Raw genomic sequence first — 20,908 nt, 5'->3', positions numbered from 1 at the left:
CGCACGTAAAATGACACCTCTCTCAAATCAGGGACTGTACATGAAACACACATATCATTCCTGCTGATGTGTGATGACTACAGCTGTTTAATAAACATGGAAAAGATCCGAGATTCTACAAAGTATTGTGGGAAACTCACTCATCCAACAGAATGTATTTCTGAACTCCGGGTCATCATATTAGGCTCATGTGGATGATATTAATGGTGAGAATCCTCCTTAAAATCTATGTTTTGACTCTCAGGTCAATCTGCAGTAGCTGAAAAAAACATGCAGCGAACTGAAAGGTGAAAAACTAAATATAAATGAAAGATGTTGTGTGATTTTGGAGACGTCTGTGTGCTGCGCCTCTGCCAACTGAAGCCACGAACATTGAACCTTCGTCTGCGATGAGAGTCTGAACAGCTTTTATTGCAATTTCATGCCAAATGAACACCAACATTGCATTGCACCGCCTCATCTGCATAAACAGCCTCAGCTGCGCCTCTCGTCCAAACGTCGGCTCACAGACGCAAAAAAAAGACTTGCGCCGGCAGAAAAATAGGCTCCATATCTTGTTTGAAGGAAAAGGTTTAGCTGCGCTGACCTCTTGTGTAATTTTATGCTTAAATTACTTGAGTTGTTTAATGTCACTGGCACCACTTGGTTTCTTGTTACAGAAACTTTTACATGTTGACTCCAGTATCTTTACCACAAGAAGTGTTGATGTTTTTATTATTTATGACCGTATTTATGTGATACAGACATTCTGACTCCAGAAAAACATCAAAGTACAACATCAGTGATCAATAAATGATCTTTGATAAACCAGCATTGTATGATATGAATTCACAGATGATAGCATACCTCACCTTCTCTGTATCAATAAGAACTGTGTGTCAGGTTTCTCCATTTAACATCACTCCCTTTGACAATGTTTTGATTACAGTTGACTTGATTCAGTTATATAGTACAGATGGTGTTTAGCAGACACTCAAAAATGTGTTTTCTCAAAGCTGTGCGTGTGTTGAATGGAGGAAATCCACTAAAAACTGATGGAACATGTTGCACTAATGACATATATTGATGGCACACTGACAGACTAATGACAGCTTCCTGAACAGATCTCTGTTTTGAGTAATTATTCGACCAAAAATGAATGCAATGTGAGTCAAATGTGATTTTCTGCGTTTCTATGTTTTTTTTTTTTTATCATTATAAAACCAGTGTTTGGTTTACCTCCCTTAAAAGAGACCTGAGCTCCCCTGTAAACAACAAAACTTTGAAATTATCTTCCCTTATCTTAAAGCATTTCTAATGCTGCAGTCAATTCAGGCATTTAAGAAATAATTGAAATCGGCTGACTCTATAACACCATATAGAGTCACCATATAACACTATATCTATTAAATTTGGGTTTAATTACATTGCATGTAGGTCTTTTGCTGATGTCCATGTTGGTTTTGTTTTCAGGCACTTCTGCATCATTAGGAGCCACGTCGGATATATTGGAGCTTTCTGAAAAGCTTCCAGTCATAATTCCAACATGAACACTATCTAAAAGTTGGAAATTCATAATTACAATAACTCAGATATGATGTTATATATAACGCAGCATCGGTGGCTCATAAAACAGAATGTTAAACTCTGTGATTGTCAAAATGGATCTTGGGAGTCATACTTAATTATTCCTGCAAATTTCTTATGTACACAAGTTTGTATCTTCACCTTTTTGTTTGTTTCATGTTTTTTGTTCTAGTGATTCAGCCAAGAGAGTTTTATGTCAATCAAAGCTGTAGAAGTGTTCAAATTGTGAGTCATGCAACGTTGTCTATGAAAAATGTGAATAGGATATTTACTTTCTGGAGCCTGAAATAACTTTGCAACTCTACAATCAGTAGTCGTCGCCTTGTCACAGGTGTGATAATGAGGTTGCAGCAGGCTTTGTGCTGCCGTAGAAATTCTCTTGCAGGAAGGCCAGCATCTTCCTCCAGGCGTCTTCCTGAGCGCGAGCATGAGGCACCGTGTCTCCGCCCCACAGAGCCATGACTGCAAAGACAACAGGAAACAGAAACAGCACAAAACTCAAGTCCTGAATTTAGCACATTAACCTTGAATCATTCAGAAAGTTTCTGTTATTGTCCACAGCTGAACTTACACGTCTGGCCTCGGTCGACTGTCTTGAAGGAGCTGGCTCTGAAGTGCGGCGTGTACGGAGGTTCAATCAGGTGACTGGCATTTGGGTACGAAAGGATGGTCAGCAGGTGGCTGTTCCCCGCCTGCTCCATCATCTCCTTCATCTGGAAAACAGGAAGTTTAAAACATTATCTCATATTTGTGACATGGCTTGGATATGATTTGTAAATGAACAGAACACACTCAATTTCAACACCTCAGTTACTGTGAGATTCTAAATGACATGTTTGGAATTATAGAATTAAATCCAAACCGGTCTTTAATCTGGAAAACATCCTTTGAGATGCAGGAACATATACATTTATTAATAAACCTTGTGACAGGAGCACCACCCCCCTGAGATGACACACAGAACCACTTTTTATCAGTAGTGTGAAGTAGTGTGTTATGATGCAGGGATCTAATTCTCTGCTTTACATTGAAGCCACAGACAACGACATACTGGTAAATGCATATTCATTGAACTAAAATGATGAACAAGGGAATAAATGAGGTATCAGTGCAAACAGATAAATGAATAATCAACCAGAATGAGTGTAATATGTTCTGAATGGCGAATTATAAATTATGAATGACTGATGGTGACATGCTCATGATAGTGTAATAACTGGAGAACTAGTTGAAGCTGAGGTAATTTAACCAACCAACTTCTCTGAGAAATTAACTGGAGAGTTCAATTCAAACGACACCAACACGACACAACTATAGTAGATGGACACGTTTGTTTTTTGTGGAATGGGAGTAGATTGTTCTGTGAAGAGTCAAAACTGACACTTTAATGTGGAAACGCTACTTTTGCCGCTGAATAATAAATAAAGACATGTAATTAGTTTTATGATTGTGGAAGTTGCAGTTGTTGCAGCCTGTGGCTCCAGTTTAAACACACTGTTGTTTCATATTGTGAGTTTAATGTCTGACAAAGGTCTTGGACCAAAAAATTGCTTTACATTAAACTTAGCATTGACTGTGTCAATACTTTTATTTTTCACACGTTCTTGAAAAATGACATGCAAGCATTACAACAAACACTTAATGCTAGTAGAAAACAACATGGGTCCTATTTTAACGATCTAAAGTGCACGGTCTGAAGCGCGTGGCGCGAGTGCGTTTAGGGTGTGTTCAAATGCATTTTTGCTATTTAACGGGTGGAAAAATGGTTGCTGCGCCAGGCGCATGATTTTAAAGGGGTTGTCCATAGTCTTCTAATTAACCATGGGTGTGTTTTCAGCTTAACATGCAATAAACCAATCAGAGTGTCATCTCCCATTCCCTTTAAGAGCCAGATGCGCTTGCACCTTGGCGGATTGTTATTATGATGGCGCATCTTCTCTGCTAAGGAAACGGATCTGCTCGTGTGTAAAGTGAAGGCGCACGATACATAACGCGCATACTGGCCCCTGCTGCTCCTGAACCCTCCCGTGGCCCCAGACCACCAGTTTAAGATCATGTTCATTAATTTGTTGCAAATTTATTTTCGGTTGTTTTTTTTGAAAAGGTTTATTTTTATAATTACAGCTTTGGTTTATTTAAAATCGTTTTGTTCACTACTATGAAAATAAAAATGAATTAGCTGAGTTTTAAAAGCTATTGAATAACTTCACAGTTTATTGGTTCATTTACATACACACAATTATTTATTTTATAATGTCTTATTATTTACCTAATATTAGCCATTTTGGAATTCCATATATCCTTGTAAAATCTGTTTCATCCAACTTCTGTCGTCCTGCTTCCTAATCTGACTTTAATCCTCTGCACCAGATTTGTTACTCAGGATGTTGTCATGAAAGTAAACTCACGTCCTGTGCAGACTCGGACGCCGGCCAGTTCTGATCGTCCTCCGCTACGACCAACATCACAGGACACTGCAGTCGTCCCACCTGCTCAGAGATATTAAAAAGAAAAAAATATGCATAATATTACAAGCACACCAGAACAAGTTGTAAGAAACCTCCTCCCCAAAAAAGAAAACCAATTTGGATACGCTGTGATGTGTTGCACTATCAAATAAACTGTCATCAAAAAGAGAGGATACTGATTGTAAAATAATAAAAAGAGACATTCTGTCTGATTGAACTCACGTCCACTTTGAGTTCAGGGTCGGTGGGGATGGGCAGCGGCAGATCTCGCCAGATCACCTGGTTCTCCTCGTTGAAGCGAGTCTTCTCAGCGTTACTGATTGGACAGAAAACAAACCCAAAAAGAGACTCAAAAAACTTCAACTGACTCAGTTCTGACTCAACACATACTTGAATTATTGGCGACTCGGACAAACTAATCTGTTTGTGTCCTTACAGCATTTCCAGTGGAGCTAAAAAATATATAGTTTGTCCTGAGTGTGGTGCGATTTAATTAAATTTTATTTTAAATTAAAACATTTTCACTGCAACCTGACCCGGACTGCTTTTGAGTGATACATCACTGTCACATCACCTCAACTGTCATCTTTCAGCTGCCCGCAAGTCGCCACAGTTAATAAGATCGTTGTCAGATGTAGGAGCTCCTGCTGAAAAAGTAAGTGTTGATTTACAGGCGATCAGAACTGCTTCTTACAACATGTTGCACGATCACACCGGAAATCAAATGCTGTTCTGAACGGCCACACTTAAAGATGGAGTGAAAAGCCGACCATCATGGGGGGAATAACGGAGCATATTGTCAGACAGTCTCTCCTGGAAAACATTACTAGTGTTTCACTCTCACATAAAAAGTGACAGAAGTAGTTGTGCTAAGAATGAAGAAGAGCAGAGAGAGAAGTTCAAACCCTGACTCACCTCTGCACAGCTCAACAATCACTGCATGAAGTGGGTGTGAATGTCGGCCTGTTTGCGTCCAGGTTTAAGGACTCGGTTACACAATGAAGGTGTCACCTCTGTTCATGCACATATGTCTGGAGTTTTTGTATTAAAATATCATCATGTAATGCAGCCTTGATGGACTTCAGCCTTGTTGCCAGAATAAAATGTTGGCATTGTATGTTTCTGCAAACAACGGATACGTTGAATCTCTACGTTTCAATACGTTTAATATGTAGCGTATCAACATTTCAACAATACGTATTATATCAACATTTCTAAAGTGACATAGTTCAGATGACATCTATATGAGCTGACTGTATTTGGAGGAGGAAGGGTTGGTGGATGGTTAGGAAAACAGACGGAAGAATGTTGGAAAACCATCAAAACAGCAGAGAGCAGTGTTCGAGACCACCTGGAGACTACTGCCTGCTTCCCCTTTCAACCAACAAAAGTGGGTATTTTAGCGAGACGTTGGGACATTTGCAGCCGTTTTTTTGTATTTTAACTCAAACCATGATCCCTAACCAAGTGGTTTTTGTGCCTAAACCCTACCAGACCTTAACCACAGCATTGTTACATCATAAAACATAATTATTGAACTGATAAAGGCCAACATTGAAACGTAGACATTCAACATATCTGCAGTTTGCAGCAACGTACAATGCCAGCGTTTTATTCTGGCAATAGGGATGTGGACTTTTGATGCAGTGGACCTCAAAGACTTGTGTATGAGTACTACTGCGCTAGAGGAAACATCATGGGGTCATTCAAATTTCAAGTTCATTCTCTGGGGAGCAGGAATGATATCTGTAGTTGTTGAGCTGTTGAACATAAATGACAAAGTAACTGACAACAGATCAACTTACCTTCTACAGTATTCCAGCATTTCTTCCACAGATCCATTGACTGGCTGCACATGAGTCCCATTAATGCACACAATACTGCTGAGCTGAGAGACCACACACACACACACACACACACACACACACACACACACATTACATATACAAGTGTTTACAGAGAACAGAAAAACTACACAAAATGACAAACAGCAATGTGTAAAATACAATTATTTGTAATGCAGCAGCGCGACTCCTCTCTTCACTGGTTACCAGTCAAATACAGAATAGATTTTAGGAATCTTTTATTTGTTTTTAAGGCACTGCATGGACTGGCTTCAGCTTTTCATTTCATTCTTCAGCCTTCATCCCCTCAGATCTGCTGACCAATCACTGTTCGTCATTCAGTGCTCCCAGTTAAAATCCAGAGGTGATTTTTCCACTAATACTCACCATGAAGACATGACTGCTCACACTTTTTATTTATTGATCTTTAGCCCCTCTATTTATTATATGTTCTCTTTGCACTGCTGTTGTCTTCTTAGGATTTAGATCCTATATTTATTTATTTTATTCCAAACTTGTATTAATTTTCCCCTTGATTCGTATGTGTTTTTATTTGGTTGTATCTCTCTCTAAAGCACTTTGGTCAAGTTTTGTTGTTTTCAAATGTGCTCTATAGATAAACTGACTTGACTTGGCATAAAACTGAGCAGAAACACCACAAAGGGACACATCAAAATTATAACAATTACATTTCAGGCTGAGATTACTTCATTTAAATGGAGTTCAACTTTGACATGAAAATTCACAACACTGACCAGCTGTGAATGTGAATATTTTCTGGTTTCTTTGACAAATTACGAGTCAAAGCACAGTTTTTCTGTCTAGGAGGGGATCTTTGCATGAAGATCATGAATTTTACCTTTATAACCTCGGAGTAAGCGGCCATTTTGAGTGTGAAACTGGCGCCGAGGGAAAGGCCCATCATGCCGATCCTGCTGCCGAGGACCTGAGGATGCTGCTGCAGGACTCGGAAAGCTGTCTGCAGCAAGAAAACACAACAAATTATAAGTTTTGATTGCATGGATTCTCATACTTCACACCATTAGTATTTATATTAACATTCCAATCAAGCTTGCCCGCACTATTGTAGAGGGTAAAACACTGGACATGTTTCTGCATTTCAGATGGTCACAGCTGGTTTGTAGTTTAGTCTGTTTATCAGACATTCATGTTAGATTTCACAAAACAGTTTTTATTGGCCCCACATTTCCATAAACCAGCTCTTATCATGTCTTGGCAGCTGGTCGTTTGATGTGAAGCAGGCTGCTATAATCTGGATGTGATCTTTGACTCTCAGCTTTCCTCAGGTGAGTGTCAGGTGACTAAAGTTTTGCAATAACGTTTCCTTGCTTTAGAGGACGGATTAATTTTTCAAGTGTGTCTTAAAACAACAGTCAGGAGCCCACATGAACATTGAAACATGTTTTTCTTGCTGTAATCATTCCTCCTGTTCATACTGACCATTAGAAGATCCCTTCATAATGCACTTACAACGGAAGTGATGGGGGACAAAATCCACAGTCCTCCTTCTGTGCAAAAATGTATTTAAAAGTTTATCTGAAGCTAATATGAAGCTACAGCATCCAAATGAGTCAAATCAAGTAGATATGAATCTGAAATATAACAGAGGTGATGGATAATGTAATAAAATAAGTCCAGACCAAACATTACATCATGGCTGTCCAGTTAAACTGTATGGTTACTAAGAGTTGATCCACACCCTCAAACCAATCAGAATCCCGACTTCTTCAGTAGCTATGCTATAAGACTTTTTAATGTCTTGTAAGGCATTTTCCCCAGGATCCTCAGGATTTCATGTAACTGTGAGAGGATAAATGTGGGCGCACATCTGTCCATGTTAAAATGTATGTTGTTTGCATGTCGCATGTATCTGTGAGACATTTTCATGTGCAGGCTGTGAGAAGTTTTCCTCCAGGGCGTAAAAAATTTCTGTCTCTAATAATGTAAGCTAATCTGACTCATAACTCATCTCTTATCTTACCAAGTACCATCAGTCAGAGGAAGAACTTTGTGTGCTGCTATGAATACTGAAATCAAACTGTTTGAACAAAGTCAAAGTCAATATGAGAGCATTAGTTAGTCATTAGCTCAGGGCAACAAACGAAGTAGGTACTAAATGCCAAAACACAGTCCTGACAGACCTGTCTGAGTGAATTTCAGAAACTCCCTGAAGGACGGTTTCGCAAAACAGCAAAACAGAGCTGAAATGAACTCTAAAATACGTTTTTCTTGCTGTAATCATTCCTCCTGTTCATGATTACAGCGAGGAAAACCTCTTTCACTGTTCATATGGACACCTGACTGTTTGCAGAAACACTGGAAAACCATGAACCGTTCTTTAAGTTTAATGTAGTTGTTCGATGTAGTTTTCTCTTTCAGATTCTGTACATTTTTCTTGAATCTTGACTTTCTTGCATCTTAAAACGCAAATGATGGATCAGAGACTGTTGCAATGTTTTAATGTTTAAGCTTCATACACCTCAAAGGATCGGGGAAGGAAATAAAAATGAACACTCTGCTTCGGCAGAAACTTACAGACTCACATTTATCACATGGACAAAAACACGACTCCAATGGGACAATGTTCATGTTGCTCTGTGTCTGCTGTCTGCTAGCATGTTAGCTACAAAAACTCTATAAGGTGATAATATGTCAGAGCTGTGCGTCTGTCAGCTTGTTATTGAGCTTTTTACAAAATCTTATTTTGGTGTATTTTTTGGACGGAACATTGAATTAATGTTTTGTATATTAGAATATGTCATTTGGGACATTTATCAGGTTTACCTCAAAGTACTGGTTGTCCACCATCTTTCCAGTTTCCGAGGCGATTTTAGGAGTCAGGTAGTCGAGGGTCAGGGAGGCAAAGCCATGAGAGGCCAGCAGCGCCACACGGTACTCCAACAAATGCCCTTCACCCCCCCACAGGTCCAGAAGGCCGGGGAAAGGTCCAGGTCCTTCAGATGAGTCAAACACCAAAAACAGTTTACTGTACATGATGATGGAGGTTTCCCTGCTGTAAAATCCAGATAGAACCAGCTTCAAACCTTAGCTGGTCATTTGCTGGTCTTGCTGGATTTACTTGGTGGGCCAGCTTGTTCAGGCTGATTTAACTGGTGATCAGCTGGTAGACCGGTTTTGTGTAGCTGGCTGAGAGGTGAGCAGCCAGGTTGGTAGAGCTGGTGTAACTGGTCAGTTGATGGCAGACCAGCATGGCCATGCATGTCGTGGGGCTGCCATGTTGCACCATGTTTCTACAGTAGCTCAGAACAGACAAATCAAACACTGGCTATAGACAGGGCTTTTCGCAAGTTTTGTTGCAACTACAGGTTCACTTACACATTTGGTAGGGAAAGGTGGGGGTATTCAGTTGGTTGCGATCTGCAATCCCACCCTAAATGGCACTAAATCCTACACACTGGACCTTTAAGGAAAGGTTGGGAACCACTGCACTAGACCATCTCAGTCTACAGCTGAACATTATTTTAAATAACATCTTAAAGGATAATACCGTATTACTATAAAAGAAAGAGACTAAACAATTGCCAAATGTTAGAAAACCAGGACATTTTAAATTGCCTTTTGAATTTCCTCAAACCTATTGTACAAAGGTCTAAATATAAAAAATTAAAAAACCTGTATTTTCCAGGTCTAGATTTTGGACCACTGTCCCGGTGGCGTTGGCGATGTAGTGAGCGAACGCCTCCCACGTGTGTCCGTCTTCACACTGGTGCAGAGCGTGGACCGTGAGTTGGGAACCAGGAGGGACATGCTGGACCAGGACGGTGAACTTCTCATCCACAAGTCCTCTGGACGGCTGGACCGACAGCTTCACACAACACTGTTCCCTGTCCATTCTGAGCTGGGCACAAACAAGTCTTTAATAATCTTTATTAGTCGTTATTAAACAAGGATCATGCACACAAAAAAAAAAATCTCAAATGAGAAGAAAAGATTTATGCCAGATTTAGCTATAAACTTATTTCCATCTGCGGTTCCTGGGCAGGTACACAGAACAATTACCAGATAATAAAAATGTTCATTTACATGTAACACCATTGCATAGTCTCTATTACCCTAACAATTCTACATACAATATAAATACCAGCACATTCATCCAGTACAACTATAGAATTACAAATTATTACAGTTTAAAATCTGAAGCACTGTAAAATTAATGTTGACATGACTGGTTGCTTAATATCCATTTTTTTGCATCGCGGGAAAAAGAATGAAAGTCTGAAAGTTTTAATCTCAGCTGGAAGCATATTCCAATATTTGATGGCTGTAAATAAAAAAAACAGATTGTGCAGAGGCAGTCCGCTGCAGGGGGATGTGTAAGTCTGAGTTTAGAGCAGATCGAGAGGTTCTGCTCATCTGCTCAGAGCGTAGCTGAAAAAAGCCCTTAAATGGTGGAAAAGCAGCACTGTGAATTATCTTGAATGCCAATCAAATTTCTGAAAACAGAATGAGATTTTCAAAACTTAAGAGACTTTATTTGGACAATATGTTGCATATATATTATATATAAATACAATGTGTCAGTGACATTAACATTAGCTGTAGCTCATGTTCACACTGAGCTTGGAAACACTACATATACTCGCTTACTTACATTGTTAATACATCAATGAACTGAGGAGCTGCTCACAGTGAGATGGAATTAATAGATGGTAGTGAAACAGTTCCCAGAAAACAAAAAATAACTATTGAATGTTTGAAGACACTTTTCTGTCTTTCTGTTAGGTTTAACTGGCGGCAGCACTCTGAAGTTGCACATATTGCATCCTTTCCTGCTTAGTATGAAATGTAGTTTCACTTTCTTGTTATAAATGCCAAATACTATTAAGATTAGTATATACTGAATAGTAATAGTATGTAGTGTGAAAGTGGGACACTGTGTGTGTGAACAAGTAAAATGTGCCTTTTCCACCTGTAACCATGTTAACTGTACAGAAGATGGCCATAGCTGTAGCCTCAAAATACTTATAATAAATACAAATAGAAAATACACAATACATACAAGTTAAAATATATACTAAACTTGCATGCGGCTCTTCCCTTCCCCTTTTCCAGAGTCCAACAGCTGCGCAATCAGTCACACCTGACACTCATTAGTTCATCGCTTGTCAGTCCAATCAAGGTATCTTCACCAATTCACATCACACTACTTATAAGACAAATTTAAAGTTTGTGTGACAAAAATGAGAATGTCACTGACGCAAACTATATCAGCTTTAGTTTTTGTTGAGTAAAATCAATCAAATGACTCAATGTTGACAAAAAGTAATGTACATTATCGAAAGACTAAGACTAAATCAAAATTAGGTGCCAAAATCAACACAGGTTAACTGTGTCTCCAACATAACCACAGAGGAATCTCTGGTATGTGTGCATATTGGAGGACAAACATACTGTACCTAAAACACCTTTTAACTATATTAATCTTCTCAATCTCTGCACAAACCCCCAAATATAATTAATCAATTAATTTCATGCCCCATTTTCCCTTAAATTGCATATTTATTCTTTCAGTGACGTGTTTAACCACTTACTGTACAAGCAGACCTTAGAGCAGATGCAGAACTCACTGCTGTTGTCTTCAGGTTTGGTGTCTGTCAGCTGGATTCATGTGAATAAAACACAAAACTCCTGAGCTTTATGTAGCCTTTTCATATGATGTTCAGCCTCACAGTGTGAGACTCCTCCCACAGCTGACATCAGTCTGTATGTACACAACAGAGCCACAGAAACTGCAGATTCAGACTGAGGTGTTTAAAAGCTAGGGGCCCCAGGGCACGTGCAGATCCAAGTCTTCATTCTTACCGCATGGCCCACACTGTAAAAAAAAAAAAAAGTTATTTCACAGAAATTTACTGTATTATTTTACAGTTTTTTTTGTTTTCTCTACATCAAGTGTAAATGCCATAAAAACTCAGTAAATGATTTTTTATTAAAAATATTCACCATAAAATAAAGGCTGTAATCTGTAAATTAATATAATGGAATTTTATAGTTTTTTAACAGGATTTTTCAATTACTTAATGGTCTTGAATATTACATTACATTGAATTCTATGTAAAAATACAAATAATACACATCCTATTACTGAATGTAAAATTAAGGCAACTTTCTGTTTTTTTACTTTAAATTTAATGTAAAAAAAGTTTAAAAAGTTAAAAAAAAAAAAAAAAAAAACACTTACCGTCAAATAACAGTAAAAAAAAACAAAACTTATTATTATTCTACAAAGAATTTAAAAAAACAAAACAAAACAGATATTTACTATAGACATTATCTGCATTTTTACAGTCCAACTGTTGTAAAATAAAAACAAAAAACATAAAATATTGCTAGAATGCTAAATAAATGTATAAATGTGCACAAAACAATGAAAAACATTGCAGAAATACTTTAAAATTACCTAATTTAAATAATGGCTTGTTTCATACAGTATTCTTTTGTAAATTCATAGAATTATCCAATTTATCCTTAAGACTGCCCCATCAAAGCACAAATTTCTGGATGTAAAACACAAAAAAAGTATGTAAAATTATATTCAAATTATCCTCCTTTAACACCCATTAATGGTATCTTGAGAGCTTTAGGCTTTAATTGTATTTAATTATCTCATCTATTTACAGTAAATTCATGGTAAAAATATTGGTTTGATACTGTACAAAAAATAGGATCATGTGAAAATAGCACACAAAAACAGAATTTTAATAATCATTACTTCATATAAACATTAATTGAAAGTAATTACAAGCAACTTTCTACAGACTTTTCCAATTAATGTATGAGATTTACTGTATATAAATAGTATTTGACAGTAATTACAAGCAAGATGTAATGCATTATGAAGATATTTAGCAGAGCTCTCTGTTCAGCACCACAACACAAGACAAAAGAGCAGCAGTCTGTTACTTTTCACAAGTGGACTTTTCTGTTTTGCTCAGTTGCCTCCTTTTTTGTTTTTCCTGACTTTTAAAGTCTCATAGTAGCTTAAAGGAGCCCTGTGGAGTTTTCTTGTTAACAGACAAAAGTAATGTGTACATTGACTTACTGACCAAAACACATTGTGTGAATCCTTGTGGTCTAACAAATGTGTTGAATCCATTTCCCTCCTCATGAAATATTTGCAAAGCCGATTTTTGATGCTAGTATTTTAAATCCTGCATTGTTTACATCCATGTTTACTAGCTTGCACTCTTCTTCTTCTTCTCTGCCTTTGCTGGCACATTGTTGTGTCTGTCTAATTACTTTTAAACCCTTGTAATTGTTGTGTATATTATTTTATTTAAATTGAATGTGCTAAAGCTCAGAGCCTGAAGAACAAAAAATTGTGTAACAGTCTGGACTGTTTATGTAGGGAAAGAGCTGCATCAACTTGTGAGCTGTCGGTTGGCCACCACTAATGTCATGTGTCATAAAAAATGTGTTCAGGTCCACAGTGAGAGGAAGGGGAGGGGTGTTTCTGTGGAGGAGCAGCTGTCCTGCTGTTCTTTGTGTCAGGACATCCTGAAGGATCCAGTCTCTATGAGCTGTGGACACCGGTTCTACAGACAGTGCATCACCTCATACTGGGACCAGTCTGCTTCATCAGGAGACTCCTCCTGTCCCTAGTATGGAAAAAGATCCAGAACAAGATCTGGACTGCAGACAGACAGACAGACCAGCACTGTACAAAGTAAGACTGAAGATCTGTCTGCTGATGTCATCTTCTCTGACAACAAGACAGGAATCTACCTCCTCTATCGTACTGAAAATTAACACAGTCAGACATATTTCTTTTTAATTATACATTTTCTTCTCTTTCAGTAGAAAGTGGTCTACAGGAGGTTTTAGACGAACATAAGATCAGTCTGAGGAGGAGATGTGAATGTGTGACTGAAGGAAGTGATGAAGCAGGAAGTGAAGCTCTCCTCAACAGGATCTACACTGAGCTCTACATCACAGAGGGACAGAATGAAGATGTTAATACCCAACATGAGGTGAGGCAGCTTGAAGCAGCTTCCAAGATGGAGACCCTCCATGACACTCCAATCAGGTGTCACAACATCTTTAAAGTCTTACCTGACCAACAGAAACATATCAGAGTTGTTCTGACGAACAGTGTTGCTGGCGTTGGAAAAACCTTCTCAGTGCAGAAGTTCACTCTGGACTGGGCAGAGGGCTCGGAAAACCAAGACATCAGTCTGGTGATTCTGCTTTCGTTCAGGGAGCTGAACTTGATAAAAGATAAGCAGTACAGTCTCCTCATGCTGATCCATGATTTCTATCCAACATTACAGAAGGTCACAGCAGAGAAGCTTGCTGTCTGGAAAGTTTTGTTCATCTTTGACGGCCTGGATGAAAGCAGACTTTCACTGGATTTCAACAACAGGAAGGTTGTGTCTGATGTCACACAGAAGTCATCAGTCAACATGCTGTTGACAAACCTCATCGAGGGGAAGCTGCTTCCCTCGGCTCTCGTCTGGATAACTTCCCGACCTGCAGCAGCTAATCAGATCCCTCCTACATGTGTTGACAGGGTAACAGAAGTACGAGGCTTCACTGACGCCCAGAAGGAGGAGTACTTCAGAAGGAGATTCAGTGATGAAGAGCTGTCCAGCAGAATCATCTCACACATCAAGACATCCAGGAGCCTCCACATCATGTGTCTCATCCCAGTCTTCTGCTGGATCACTGCTACAGTTCTGGAGCACATGTTGACTACAGACCAGAGAGGAGAGCTGCCCAAGACCCTGACTGACATGTACTCACACTTCCTGCTGGTTCAGACAAAGAGGAGGAAGCACAAGTATGATGAAGGACATGAGACAAGTCCACAGGAGCTGACAGAGGCTGACAGGGAACTTCTTCTGAAGCTGGGGAGGCTGGCGTTTGAACATCTGGAGCAGTGTGGTCTTGATGTCACAGAGGCCTCGGTGTTATCAGGAGTTTGTACAGAGATCCTCAAAAGAAAGAGTGTGATCTTCCAGAAAACAGTCTACTGCTTTGCTCATCTGAGCATTCAGGAGTTTCTGGCTGCAGTCTACATGTACCACTGTTACACAAAGAGGAAAACAAAGGTATTGGAGGACTTCCTGGGAAATTACTAGCACTTCTCATCTCTGGATGACTTCCTGAAGAGGACCATGGAGAAATCTCTCAGAAGTGAAAATGGCCACCTGGACCTGTTTGTGCGCTTCCTTCATGGCCTCTCTCTGGAGTCCAACCAGAGTCTCTTAGGAGGCCTGTTGGGTCAGACAGAGAATAGTCGAGAAATCATCCAGAGAGCCATCAACAACCTGAAGGAGATGAACAGTGTCGCCAAGTGCTTGCTCATGGGGGAATTGTTGGGTCTCTGTAAATTAAAGAGTACGGTCTTGACCTGCTCTATGCGAAAAGTGCCTTGAGATGACTTCTGTTGTGATATGGCGCTATATAAATAAAAATTGATTGATTGATTGATTGATTGATTGAGGATATCTCTCCGGACAGAAGCATCAGCATCTTCCACTGTCTGATGGAGATGAACGACCGCTCAGTACATCAGGAGATCCAAGAGTTCCTGCAGTCAGAGAACAGATCAGAGAAGAAACTCTCTGAGATCCACTGCTCAGCTCTGGCCTACATGCTGCAGATGTCAGAGGAGGTTCTGGATGAGTTAAACCTGAAGAAGTACAACACATCACGGGAGGGACGACGGAGACTGATCCCAGCTGTGAGGAACTGCAGAAAGGCTGAGTAAGTCCAGATGTGATTATCAACATTATAAAGCTGCCATTAGTATTGCAGTAAAGATACACAAATGCATACTATCAAACTTTTAAACATGTGTTACACCTGCTTGTTGCCAAAGTTATACATGAGTAGTGCTTCATTACAAGGAGTACCTGCAAGCACATTCACATGTCAAGATATCCTTATCACAAGGAAAACATATTTCTATTCACATTAATGTTTTTATTTTCATAGTGATGAGGATATCATGACACATTGATTATGTCACTGGTCATTTTGATATGAATATCCTTCATTTCCCTGCTGTCGGTATTTGTCTGAGGAAGACTGTAGTCGGTTGAAATGTTACCAGTAAATTTAAATGGATCTGTAATTCCAGTGTGTGAGTTCCTCTTGTATCACAGTTTAATAGATTTTGTATCCAGCACCTATTCCACTGAGGGTTTGTGGATGTGCACACGATGACTCTGACTTATAGTGCTTCACTTCAAATGTTCTTCACATATTACAAATGCTATGAGAGCAAGAAAAACTTAATATTATTGTTGGTGTGTTTGTTGGTGGTAAACAGTTATTCTGTTTATTCATAATGATTTTACAGTTTATTTTTCACCTTCTAATTTTCTTCCTTTGGGTTTAATACAAATCCAGCAAAATATCTTCAGGTTTCAAGTTTTTGTTCAAAATGTTTAAAGAGTCATTATTTCATCACAACAGACAACAGTATTTTCCAGTGGACAGTACCTGATGTACTTTTCTAAAATGTATCTGTTCATTTTTACATACAGACACATACATGTAATATCTGTGATCTGCTGCAGCTACCAGCTTGTATGTAGCCTGAGAGGCGAAACCCAGGGCATAAAAGTCTGAAAAGCTCTTCCTGCTGATAACACTTAATTGCTGTGAGTGCACGGTGATAATTGAAGAGACTCAGTTTGAAGCTGCTCAGGTTTAATGCGCAAGACAATTTCATTTTAACTTTGTGGAGACGCTCTGATACGATCAGCAGCTAATCGGACTGATCTGATATTACATCACTAACATCTCAGTTTTATATCGAGACAAATAACAGAACCAACTCAGGTGTCACTCTCAAGTTTAGATTTAATTTGTTTTCTGATTTCCAGACTGTTTAAAATTTTGGAGTAAAATTTGCACTGTAGGCCTGATTAATAAAGAAAGAATAAAACAACTTTCATCATTCACTATACAGATTTTTAATTTCATATTTCTTCTCCTAATTTACCCTGTGTCATGGATGATATAATCAGGGAGGGAAGGTGAGTATGCTGTCTGTCAGCAGAAAACACATTTTAATTAAATATCAGTTTCTATGAGGCTGAAAATCCTTGTGCATCAGGTATGTTGTGAAGAGCAGAGCAGGTGGATCCAAACACAGGAGACTGCAGGCAACAAGAACTTGAAGTATAAATCTTCATCCTGGTCTGAGTGCAGGCAGAACAAAACTGAACAGAACAAAGGATCCAACAAGACTGAACTGAAAACCAGGACTTAAATAAAACTAAACTGAAGAGGGGATGAGGTGCAGGTGGAGCAGGAGAACAGGAAAGGAGCTGATTGGCTGGTGAAGACACAGGGAGCAGAGCAGGACTAATGAGGCTGATGCAGGGCAGTTGTGGAGGGAAAGTGAGGAAGGAAAAGCAGGCTGGGGAGGAGTACATGAACACAGGAAGGGAACACAGAGCAAACAGAAAACTAAAAACCCAAAAAACACAATGAGACAGATGATGTTCCTATAAAATAAAATGCAGTAGTCTCTCAGATTACATTTTCATTATTACAATTCCTTAAACTAAACACATGCTCCTATATAACACCAGTGAGAAAGATGAAACTGTCTCTTGATAGTTCATGTGTAGGGAGATGGGTGGGAAGCTCAGGTGAGAGGAATGAGGTGATTGCAGTGATAGCAGGGCAGATGTGAGTGGCATAGTGCATCTAATGTTGAACACAAACTATATACAGACATCACTACTGTGGTGAAATAAGATACTCATAAAAACTGGCAACTCATTGTATGAAGAAAGAAGAGGAAGAAATTTGATGTTACAGTGATGAAAGAGAGAAAGAAAGAGAAATCCATTTAAGTGGAATAAAACTGACTGGGAACAAGGACAGATTTGGTGTTCTGTTGAACAAACATGAAGTCGCGAGTTGGATTAAGGACAAACTTGGCGATGTCAACTTAGTTGATGTGAAAAGAAATGGATTGATCACTGTTGGATGTGTTTCACAGACACAGCTGAAGAAGTTGGAGATATGAGGTAGATGGTTAGCAGGTGTCATGGTATCAGTAAAACTGACAACTCATCGTATGAATGAGTAAAATTACATGAGCAAAAGGACTGGATAACAGAAGTGTAATGCATAAATGACGATGGATAAATACAACCTAACAGAGCGATGTCTAGATGGAGGGTAACTAAGCCAACACTAAACAAGCCACTCCATAACTGCATAAAGCAGTGAGGAAGAAAGTTGGTGTGAGTGAGACGTGAACTTAGTAGAGCCAGACTCACTCAGAGCTGAGAGAAAGATACATAGAGCCAGACTGTGACAAGGTAGGAAGTAAACATTGATGTCAGATATATTTACATATTTCCTCTTTCCTTAAAACATATAAACTACAAGTTTAAATTATTCCTACAAATTACGAGACATTCTCATCATAACATGAATTATTAAATAATGAATTTACAAACAGAATATCAGTTAATACAGATGCAAATAACAAATATATTTTAGGAGAAACATGCAGAGATATTTCATGTTGTCTTTTGTCATGTTGGAGGACATCACTACATCACTGTGCTGGCATTGATAACTGTGCGCCATTATTCATTTTTAGAGAGTACATTATATTTAAACTCCAGCATATTAAAAGACACTGAAGAGCTGTTAACACCTGTGGACTGACAGCTGATGTCACTTCAGATGACGTCTGAAAGGAAAGGATGTCCAAAAACATGTTTCCGTGATTCTTCTTCCCTCACATCTTTTCATGCATCTCTCCCTTGTATCTTGGGTGAGAGGGACTAAGATACAAGGATACGACTCAAGTGAGCAAAGCAAGGAGACATTTAAGACAAATAAGAGGCAATCACTATGGACTTTATGGAAGCATAAATGCAACTCCGTTTTCTTTCCCTTTGTCTGCAAGATGACACCAAAACAGAGAATCCCATTAAAAAGTCTGCAGTACAGCAGCAGAGAGTGTGAGGAGAGTTACTGAATAACTCAACTTTGATTTGAAGGGTAAATCACAATATGACACGTTTACATTACGTTCATTTTCAGACGCTTGTGTCCAAAGTGACTTACATTTTTTTTACATACACGTACAATTTTGGATTGAATGTGTTGCTCAAAGACATTTTGACATGTGGACAGAAGGAACTCGAGTTTCAAACCACCAACCTTGGGGTTAATGGCCGACTAGCTCTGCCAACAGAGATAACTGACCTATTAGTCACATCTTAGTTTGTTTAGTGATCAAAATGCCTAGAATCTATATTTATTATTAAAGTGTATATTGTATGTATGTTATCTTCATTACAGACTTGTTCAATGTGGACTCTCAGAGACTCACTGTGAAGTTGTGGCTTCAGCTCTGAAGTCTAATCCCTCCCATCTCAGAGAGCTGGATGTGAGCTTGAACAGTCTGTCCGACTCAGCAGTGAAGCATCTGTCTGTTGGACTGGAGAGTCCAGATTGTAGACTGGAGACTATGTGGTCAGTTCACTGACTGTCTGTTACTATTATTGATCTTAATGTTTAACAACTGAACCTAATTTATGTACATACATAACTTACATCCATGAAGTTATTTTTTTTTCTGTATTTTCATTTTTTACTGTACAAACTTAAGTCTGTAGTTATAAAAGATGACTGGTTCTTACAGAAACTGTAGAAAATGTGAACTGTTAGTTGTTGAAGTCAATTAATGTTTATAAGCTTTGGTAAAGAGTCACTTCTGTATACAGAAGATCCATCCACTGTTACAGTTGCCAAAGAAGCCAACTCTGCAACTACAATTTCAGCCGTAAAGTCCTGTGATACCCGTTTCACAATCCAAAGCTGCAGCAATGCGGATTGAGAAATACAGGTATCCAGAAGCAGGTGTTGGGACTACATGTGGACCACAGTTTACCACATGTTTCAAGACTCCAAGAAACCTGAGCCCTGGGGGTTCGCACCCAAGGTGTGAAGCTCCACCCATGGATCCAGGTTATCAAAACTAGAGATTCCCCTCTTATCTCCTCTCTCTTTTCTCTACGAGCTGCAGCAGGAGCAGCTCCTTGCTCTCTTTCACACCTCCAGCAGCTGCTGGAGCAGCTCTTTGCTCTCTTGTGTGGCCTGCTCACAGCAGACACACACAGTCTTCTTTACGGCAGAAGATGCGAGAGCCTGCCTAAGACTCAGAAACTAAGTTTCCTTGTGCCAGCAGCTAACACACAAGTCTGCTGGCCAGTTTAACAAGTACAGGAGCCGCGAAATGGAGTTAGCTTGCCGCTAACTCTACACCAAGGAGTGACCTGGGCCCTCTGCACGACTGGAGTGCTGTCTGCCCAGCAACACCTGCATCTTTCAGCTTCAGAGCCAAAGCCTTCTCAGCCTGACTCACCCACGGATTCACCGGCTACAAAGCAGGACACCACAGAGCATCTCTTCCTTCATGGACTGGTAACAACTGGGCATAGCCTAGCAACACAGTGAAGCATAGTACGGCTAAGCAAGAATGTTTAACTCAAACAATGTACTGTACATGTATTGATTTGGTTAAGGTTATACATTGAACTGTTGTTGTGATGTCCTTGTTGCCTATAGTCAGGTTACTGCATAGCCACACCGCTAGGTTAATGTTAGCATGCTTAACACATGTTACATCCAGTAACTAGGCCTTGCATGCAACTAACCTCGTTTTAACCTGGCACCTTTAGCATACACCAATTGGCCTTGAATAGAGAACCACACAGTTAAGAGGTTAAAACCTAGTTTGGCAAACTTTGGTTCAGGCAGCACATGTGGTTCAAGACACCACATGGTCTGGCCTTTTATCCCTGTAGTTCCCTTTATCAGCCAAAGTGTCGGCATGCCATGTGCTCAGTCACCAGGTGACTGCAGCCATCTTGCTATTTTCTTCCCTACACACACACACACACACACACACACACACACACTCACACATTCACACTTGTATATAGATACACTTAGCTAGATTAGTATTGTGTGTTGCTTTTACCCTTGTGTTAAATAAAT

At 39.3% G+C, this 20,908-nt stretch overlaps 1 protein-coding gene and 1 pseudogene across 1 annotated transcript; one reads left to right on the top strand and one right to left on the bottom strand.

Moving 5' to 3' along the window:
• Nucleotides 1–697: 697 nt before the first annotated feature.
• LOC122985683 (peroxisomal succinyl-coenzyme A thioesterase-like) lies at nucleotides 698–9,752 on the bottom strand. The gene is made up of 9 exons (XM_044356527.1): nucleotides 9,533–9,752; nucleotides 9,408–9,414; nucleotides 8,684–8,912; nucleotides 6,738–6,857; nucleotides 5,840–5,922; nucleotides 4,257–4,350; nucleotides 3,975–4,055; nucleotides 2,138–2,279; nucleotides 698–2,028 (listed from the first exon to the last, which is right to left on the bottom strand). Exons 1-9 carry the CDS (start codon nucleotides 9,750–9,752, stop codon nucleotides 1,892–1,894), a joined length of 1,113 nt encoding a protein of 370 aa, XP_044212462.1. The 3' UTR covers nucleotides 698–1,891.
• A 1,973-nt stretch (nucleotides 9,753–11,725) lies between these two features.
• LOC122985682 lies at nucleotides 11,726–19,440 on the top strand (annotated as a pseudogene).
• The last annotated feature ends 1,468 nt before the right edge of the window (nucleotides 19,441–20,908 follow it).

This window comes from Thunnus albacares, chromosome 7, assembly GCF_914725855.1.
Source record: "Thunnus albacares chromosome 7, fThuAlb1.1, whole genome shotgun sequence".
Lineage (NCBI taxonomy): Eukaryota > Metazoa > Chordata > Actinopteri > Scombriformes > Scombridae > Thunnus > Thunnus albacares.
The sequence above is the reverse complement of the archived record's forward strand: the minus strand, read 5'-3'. Positions and strand labels throughout refer to the sequence as shown.